The following is a 9,056-nucleotide window of genomic DNA, read 5'->3' on the forward strand; positions in this document are numbered from 1 at the left end:
AATGAAAAATTGAAGAAAGCTTTTGTGTACTCTATAAATATTTTATTACCAGGCCTAAGCATTTTACCATCGGCGTAAATGAACCCACAACAGTGCAGAACTGTGTTATTTGGTTTTCCTACACTCTTTGGAAGCTTTAAAATTCTAGTCAGGGTTATAACATAAATGAAAAATCACATCAGTCTTTGCCAGGGCAGCAACCAGAGAAAAACACAAACTTCAATTACCTTTGCAGCCAAAGAGCAAGTGGAACTATTGTTAAAAGGAGTGTCCCCTAGAATAGTCTAACAATTAAAAAGTAGACTAAGCATAACATGACTATTTCATGTACATGAATATAACGAATAGTGGGTTTTTTTTTTTAAAGATACAAGTAAAGATCACATAGAAACAGGGAACTTTCTTGATTTACATAAAAAAACTAACAAATATCTAGCAATGGTTTGGAAAACAAAACATTTTGTTGTTTATGTAAGTTAACTAAGACAACATAGCCAATTTCTCCATGGCTCTCAAAAACAATTCTTAATTGTCAAAATGGTTTGGGGGCAGAACGGATTTCATTTGGCAATGATGGAGAAAAGTAAACAATGGGACTGTTGGCAGAGGCAGAATTTGAATCCTAGACAATTACTTTGCAACGAACTGAAGGAGATGCTTGCTTACCAGTTAAGAGAACTGGAAAACAGCTTTCAAATAGAGTACTATCCCCTTTCTCACACATAAACCCAACCAAAACACACATAAAGTTTAATTTTCTTTCAATAACTTAGCAAGCCAACTTGCAAAGAATTTAGTAAGTTATTAATAGGAAGATGCATGCCTGGTAGTACAATTTTAGAGACCTAAGACATATGGTTTCAATTAATAGTCACTGTGCCTGGGACAATCCATCAAATTATCCAAGACCAAAATGTCCACAATTCAAACACTATTACACCAAGTTCAAAACATGACAGTTTAGAAAAGAAACTGTAGGCTGTGTAAAAAGGACACCAGTCTAGAAAACCGAGCTTCTAAAGAGATCCCAAGCAATCAAAAGGGTGGTAAGTGAATCATATTTCCACATTCACTAAATCCCAAACCTTCAGAGGATCTCCCCCACAATTTTATTCTAATATTGCTGGGATTTTCTCCACCGGCATAAATTCTGGAAATCAGGATGAATCATATTACATAAAGTTAATAGAGTCAACTCTTAATTATTTATTTTTACAGATAATCCAGAGTTAGTTTAACTTTTAAATATTTGTTTATATTAACTTTTCAGTAATGGATATATCTGACTTTTTGGGAACTCCTAATACCTGCACTTCCACAAAAAGTACCAAATTCAACATGGTGGAAACTGGAAAATTACAATATATTATTCTTTGACCCAGAATATTTTCATTATTAGGCCAACTAATTTTCCTCACACAAATTAAGTATCCCATTCTTTTGATTAAAGTCACTACAATTCATAAAGTTACTACAAAATTTTCTATGAAGAAAAATAAATACACAGAGAATGTGAAGTGAATGCTAACTGATATTACAACACCTACTGTCCAAAATTAACATCAATTTCCTTTTAATTTTTCAATTTATCTTCAGAATATTAAAACGGCACTTCCAAGAAGTGTACCAATTAATATTTCTTATTTCTCTAATGTCTAATTTCTTTTTTCCCTGAGTGGGCTTTCACAAATGAAAATCATCCATTTTACTAGAAGACCCAGTTATGAAGAACAAAGACAATTTAACCAAAGAGATTACAAGATCCATGTTGGAAAACAAAGTTTTCATCAGCTCAACTCTTTGAATTTCTTTTAATTTTCCATTTATAACTGTGACTCTGAATTTAACTAAATCCCTGTCTCTCTAGCAACATAGTGAATCCTAAGCTACATCTTTAAAAAATGAGAAGTGTGCCTTAGTCATTGCTTTGCCACCTCTAGTCCTGCCTCAAATCCATGCCACAACCTTCCTGGGCTGAAAACATCCTAGTCATCTAAATAATCAGCAACAGGCTAAATTTAGTCTTAGGATTTGAGAACAACCAGGCCTAGGCCTGACCTCTACAACCAGGCCCCAGAATGCTTCTCACCCCTGTATTCATATGAGACCCCTCCCGTTACAATTAGTTCAGCTAATCTTCCCTGGCTACGTTCCACTGACCAAACAAGAATCACCAAAAAAAAAAAGTCACTAAAAGAGAATTCCAACAAATGGAAAATCTGAAATACTTTTTAAGTGACACAGAGGTACTCAAACGGCTTCCCTTGTAATATAAGAAAGTACCTCAATTTAAGAATATTAAGGGACATTTTTATATAATTTAAGTAGACAAACAGTTTTTTAAAAAGTTCCTCCAGAGACATTCCTGGCGGTCCAGTGGTTAAGGCTCCATGCTTCCAATGCACGGGGGCGTGGGTTCAATCACTGGTGGGGAACTAAGATCCTGCATACCATGTAGCCAAAAATAATTTTTTTAATAAATAAATAAATAATTTCTAAAAGTTCTTCTAAATTACAGTATAAGTATATAACACAGCCTTAGCTGTCTAGATGACAGCAGGCCCAGTGCCATTTATAAATTTCAAATCATGTAGGGAGATTGCTCCATAGCTCTCACAACTTTTGAAAAGCCAAATTCCAAATGGCACTGACTAACATACCTGGCAAAAGTCACAGCTGCTGATGACCCAGCAGGGTCACAGGAGGAGGTGTCACCTCCAACTGTGACAAGGGGCCCTTTCTCATTTAAGTAGTAGTCACATTTATTTAGAAAAATTGTGGGCCCTGCAACAACCCCTGGGATGGAGAAAACTAGCAAATGGAGATGTAATTTCACAGGCAGACAGAAGGTGACCTGAGGGCAGAATACACCAGCAAGGGAATTAAGCCAGAGATCCAGTAAAGAGTCCTCCTATGAGAAGTAATTCTAAGTAATTCTAACACAGACTTGGGAGATGCCCAAAGCAAGTTGAACCTTCTTTTGGCCAAGGAATACATACTGGGAATTCTCCTGCCTATTGACATTAACTATTTTTATTAATTAAACATTTCTACCTAATAACTTACAAAGTGCTTGAGAATGGACATGCCTAGCTTTCCTGTAAAGCAGGGGTCCCCAACCCTGTTAGGAACCGGGCGCACAGCAGGAGGTGAACGGCAGGCTAGGGAGCAAAGCTTCATCTGCTGCTCCCCATTGCTCACATCACCCCCTGAACCATCCCCCCGCCCCCATCCGTGGAAAAACTGTTTTCCACAAAACCTGTCCCTGGTGCCAAAAAGGTTGGGGACCGCGGCTATAAAGCACATTGCCTAGATTTGAGGGAAGAGATTCAAGCCGAGAATAGCAACCCCAGGTTCCAGGACATTCAAACACGTGTACACAACACACAGGTATAATACGCAGATCTGAATTTCAAGTGCCAACCATAAGGGATACAGGAGAAATCCCAATACAGTACATTGCGTATTGTAAGAGCTCATAATTTTAGTTGTTGATTGGACTGAAACAAAAACTGTCACCAATTATGTATTCACATCACTGTTCAAGCTTTCCCCTCCAACCCCATACTTTAAAAATATATATATATCAACTTCCAAGTTGCTGGAGGCCTGAACACCAAACCTAGAATAGGAAAATAAAGAACTGTCATAGGTGCATTGTTTCTGTTTGTGACATGTGGTTATACTCATAGTGGCAATGCTATCCAAAAAGCTACCATCATTTTAAGAAAGGAAAGTAAAATTTACTGGCCATCTAAATGCATTCACGTAATTAATCTCATTTCAGCTTCTCAAAACCCTTTGGCATAAGTACTAATACCCAATGTTTATATAAATAGAAACAGAGGTTCAGAAAAGTTGTCTATGATCACCTGTTAGTAACAGGATTCAAGCCTAGGTCCATCCCTTTTATCTTTCTCAACATTTATGTTAGAGGTGTTAATAAACTACAACCAAAAATGTAGGCTAGGAGCTTCCCTGGTGGCACAGTGGTTGAGAGTCCGCCTGCCAATGCAGGGGACACGGGTTCGTGCCCTGGGTCCGGGAAGATCCCACATGCTGCGGAGTGGCTGGGCCCATGAGCCTGCGCATCCGGAGCCTGTGCTCCACGGCGGGAGAGGCCACAACAGTGAGAGGCCCGCATACCGCAAAAAAAAAAAAAAAAAAAAAAGTAGGCTAAACTACTAAAAAGTACATGGAAAGTCTGCATTTCTCATTTGTCATCCATGACAGATTCTTTCAGAGCATCCACCACTTCAAGACATTGTATTTCCCTCAGGAATATAATATTATCTTTGCCCACAGGGAACTGATAGTCTAGCTGGAGAAAGAAGCCATTGTTCCTGATAACAGTCAGGACTGGCTAAGCCCACCTGCCTTTCCTCAGCCCTCTCAGTTCCCCTTCCCGTCCGCACCCAGAGTTACCTTGACTTCGACCCGGAAAAGAGAACAGGGATTAATCAGCAGCCTGATAAGTTTTTTAACATAAGAGGCAATAAAAGGTACTGGAAAGGACAAGGATTTAAGACACATTTATATATGAATTTCAGTGCTTACTAGCTGTGAACTTTGGATAAGATACTTAAATTTTCTCACCTGTAAGGTCATGATTAAAATCTACTACCTCTTAGGGCTCTTGTGAAGCTTAAATGAGACAACATATGAAAACAGTTTAGAGGCCTAATATTTGTTCAATCTTTTCCTTATGAAGTGGCACAAGCTAAGTGTCAATGAGTGGAAATATCAGTAAATGCTACAGCAAAGATCAAACAATTTGATCTTTGCTACCAAAAAAAATTCAAAAACAAAAATCCCAACGCTTACACTTAAAAACTGATCTGTGGAGACAGCAGAATCATTACCCAATAAAGTTTATCAATGATCAATGCAGCAGAGTTAATTAAACATACAGAGAGTTTACACTTGAAGTACAAATTTAAACAATGATAAACAGGAGCAAAATCGTGTTTAAAAAATTTTGGAGGGGAGAGGTGTCATCTTTTTGTGCAAAATTGCCAATTTAAAAAGAAAACTACCACTTAGAGCAAACTGGATGGCAATTAAATGCAATGTTGGATTGAATCATGGAAAAGTAGTCTAGGTCTGTAGCTTAGTTAATAGTAAGGTACTTGTGATAATTTCTTAGTTTTGACATATGTGCAACTTTTCTAAAAATCTCAAGATAAAAAGCTGATTTTTTTAAAAAAGTGGATGACAAGGGAAAGGAATAACAACATACACAGGTATTGCCACTTTATTTAGAATCTCCTGAAAACAATTAGCCGTTAACAAACAGCAAAGGATACGACATTAGTCAACATGCACCATCTCTGTAGGCTGCACTAAAGCATAACAACGAGGAACACCTGGAGTTTAATATTATTTTTAACTTTTAAAGAGAAGTGACTTGTCCACTTTTCTCTAGCATATTATTGCAATACTGGCTTGCTGGTAATTAAATATTGTTGTTACAAAGTCCAGCAAACTTCTGACAGTTACCTCTACTTTCTATTCTTGACTAAGACATTTATTCAACCTGAACAGAAGCATCTCTTACCACATACAAGGCATAACATGAATTTAAAAGTCTAATGACAAGTGACATTTCTGAGCTTAGTGCTAAAGGCAGACATAAGTGTCCCATCTGTTTTCATAATAATGCAGGCAAATTCTCTTACTTTATTATACAAAACTCAAAGAAGAGTTAATAAAGTGATATAAAACCTACTAGGGCATTTTTATGCGCAGGGCCAAATGATGGCCATTACTGACACAATTTTTTTAAGTACATTACATTTATTGAGAGCCACATTAAGTGGTTGTGAACTTTATACTAGCTGTGTGTTCAGCAAGATGGCCGAAGCTTTCACACTCTGGGGTCTGCAAGAAAAGGGTTTACTTTTACCAGAAGGCAAATCCTATGCTACAAATTGATGACAGAGGTTTAAAGTAGCACCAATTTCAATGTGTACACGTTACACACACACATACACACAATGTTACTGCTTAACTCAGTTGACAGGCATTCCCTAAACCTTTTTTAACACACATATAGAACTTAGAGAACAATTTTCTAATTTGAAAGAAACCTTAATAATATTTACAGATTTCAAAGAAGGGGAAAAAATAAACACAGCAATGCAGCAAAGTCATTTCTCCTGCTGAAATGACCTCCAGCTTCTACGAGCTATTCCCGGTTTCGCAATAAATGAATCTGAGACTCAGACCACGTACACACAAACGGAGAAGCTGAGAACGCTAAAGCTTCCCCAATAGTCCTGGCTAAACCCACCTGCCTTTCCTCAGCCCTCTCAGTTCCCCTTCCCGTCCGCACCCAGAGTTACCTTGACTTCGACCCGGAAAAGAGAACAGGGATTAATCAGCAGCCAAAGTCCTGTTTTATCATCATTTACAGCCCCTATCCCAGGGAGCCAGAGTGCTACTAACCTGATTTCAGGGAGGCAGAACTAAATGCAGCAGAGTACAGGGGTATAAATTGTATGTATCTGAAACGCCAACCCAGCAGCTCAAGACAGCTCAAATGTCAATTTAACGAAAAGGGTTTCGCAAACTGTATCTCAAATGAACATTTCCACTTCCAAACCACCCACCAACCTCTCGACTGCCAGTACCCAAATTCGGCACTGCTAAAGCAACCCGGGAGAAAAAAGAAGCGTGTCTTACCTTGTACAAATCTCGACATTTTAGTGATTTATTAAAATACTCTGGCCTATATATATATGTGTGTGTATATATATTCAAATACCTAGAGGAGTCACGCTATGGGCAGGTCTCTCTTCCACCCCTGCTTTAACAACCGACGAGTTCCTTCTCCTCTTCCTATGTTTTGCCACTTAAGGGAGTATTCAAAGCAGCTAAAACTGCCTCAAAAAAAAAAAAGAAAAGAAAAAAAAACACCCAGGAAAACCTTCCGCACTTCCAAAAGACAGAAACTTGGTGCGACCGAGTCGGCTCGGAACTCCAGGCTACACTAAACCCTTGACGCAAATGAGGGCCAGCTGGAGGCTCCCGGAAAAGGTAATATCACACGAACTTAAATTTCATCAATGAAAGAGGCGTATCTAGAGCGGCTACTTCACTGCCCTCCGGAGCTGCACGGCCGCAGGCACAGGCGGGCCGCACCCCCTATTCCTCCTCCCCTCTCTGCCGTCCGGCCTCTGGACAGTTCCCCGGGAAACTCTGGCCAACGGCGGTCCCCGCCCTGCAGGGATCGCGAGGCGGGGAAGGCAGGCAGAGGGGAGCGATTCAACCCTTTCTACCGGCCCATCCACGTCCCGGGACTAAGAGGCGCTCGGCGCGCGGGCGGGCGGGGGCCTCCAGACCAACGCCTCGCTGCTGGGAGCGGCGGCAAGCTTGCCGCGGCTTTTCTCCGGGAGGGGCCGAAGGCTACACGCCCTCCCCCGCAGCGGACGCTGGGGGGCCACCCATGAGGGGAGAGGCGACTCCGAGGGACAGGAGCCCGGGAGGGCCCGCCCCGACCCTCATACATTCTAGTTCCTCCTGGTCGAACCCCAAATTGGGCCTCCGGGGCCAAAGCGGGTCAGGCAGAGGGGCTCTACACGCCTCAGAGAGGGAAACACACTCGCCCAAGGGGTGGTGGGAAGCCCGCCCCGGCCCCTCCCCAAACCGCCACAGAGACCCACCTTCCTCCTCTTCCTTTAGTAGCTGGGAAATTGGGGGCGTTTATGGCGCGCCTGGAAGAAGGCTCGCAGGTTGAGAGAATGCCACCTCTGAGGCAACCTTCTCTCTCCCCCTCTCCCCTCACACATGCACACTTTGAACCCCTCACCAGTGGTCGCAGCCCAGCTTCTGACCTCCTTCTTCCAGCGGGCTGCGGGATCCCGCAACCCAAAACCCCCACTTTCTCCTAAACACCTCCCCTCCCCCTCCATTTGGAGCAGCCCCCCTCACGGCGGAAATGTCCCCACTGCGCAGACAGACAGGAGCAGCCACCAGTCAGGAGCCGAGGCGGATTCAGGGCCTGGCCAATGAGGCGCGCGGGAGTGGCAGGGGGCGGGGCGTATGCGTCCAGAGGGAGCCTGGCGGAGGTGGGCTCTGAGCCGGAGCCGCGGCCCGAGCCCGAGCCCGAACTCTGATGCGGCGCGTTGGGGCTGCGCCTCCAGCGGCTGGGCCAGGGATGTTTCACCAGTAGAACTCCCAGTCTTCCACAGATACTTCAGCAAGGGAGACAACCTGAAGCACGAGTGGTTATTTTTGTCGTGCTTAAAAATGTTTCCGCTTACCAGAGACTGAAGCTAGATATCTATCGGGCGAGTAGAGCCAGAGCACCCCGCGCAACTACCCCGAGAGAGCCCAGGCCCTATCTCGGTAGACACAAACTCTACCCACACATCTGGTCTCCGAAGGGTGAAGATGCGTTAAAGAGTAAGAGTAAGCAGTTGGATGTGTGGGACTTAACTAACAGGAGGAGGAATTTAGGGCATTGAAGAAAACGCCAAGCGAAGGCTCTCACACCAGAACCACCACCCCGGTTCCTATTCCTGTAGAGATTTCCGCAGTGTTAGGCGTTTACTTTTCTGATAAAAGGGGAAATGACTTAAGTTACCCCTCAAGAGGTGCTTTCCTTTTAATAGATTTTTGAAGCCCTCAAGGAAAGAGGATGTTAAAAGAACGTTTGCAGTGAGTCGGGGACTACAAGAGGGCCAGCGCAGCGCCCGCTAAATCACACCTGATGTTGCCAACCCCACCTACCTGTATGACCCAGTGCGCCTGTCACTGGGTGTATCTCAGACTTTACAATTCAGGACTAAGGAACCTGCGTCAGGACAAATGAATTGTCAGCGCTCTGTTTAGGTGCTGGAGGTAAACCATGTCATTCTAGAAGAGTTTGAGGCCTTGGACAACACTAATCAAGGTAAAGTGAGAATTTTTAAATGAATCATTCTGTAAACAAATTATTTTTTTAGTGCTGCGTATTCGTATGGAAATGTTATTGAAGTAACACAGAAAAGGCCAGTGATTCATCTGTCATGCTGGAGAATGATAACCCTTGGTACTATATTTCTTATGTGAAA

The 9,056-nt window shown here is 42.5% G+C and overlaps 1 protein-coding gene across 5 annotated transcripts in view; it reads right to left on the reverse strand.

Moving 5' to 3' along the window:
- Nucleotides 1–7,959, reverse strand: part of UGP2 (UDP-glucose pyrophosphorylase 2) — a 55,439-nt gene extending 47,480 nt beyond the window's left edge. The window contains exon 1 of one of the 5 annotated variants that reach the window (XM_033407219.2): nt 7,811–7,959. In XM_033407219.2, the coding sequence (XP_033263110.2) occupies nt 7,811–7,913 (103 nt within the window). In that variant the 5' untranslated portion in view covers nt 7,914–7,959. Of the gene's footprint in view, nt 1–6,344; nt 6,368–6,684; nt 7,298–7,664 lie in introns of those variants that run through there. The other 4 variants (XM_049696412.1, XM_033407220.2, XM_004280634.3 and 1 more) reach the window with 4 other exon arrangements.
- Between the last annotated feature and the right edge of the window lie 1,097 nt (nt 7,960–9,056).

The sequence above is a fragment of the Orcinus orca genome, chromosome 13 (assembly GCF_937001465.1).
Source record: "Orcinus orca chromosome 13, mOrcOrc1.1, whole genome shotgun sequence".
NCBI classification, from domain to species: domain Eukaryota; kingdom Metazoa; phylum Chordata; class Mammalia; order Artiodactyla; family Delphinidae; genus Orcinus; species Orcinus orca.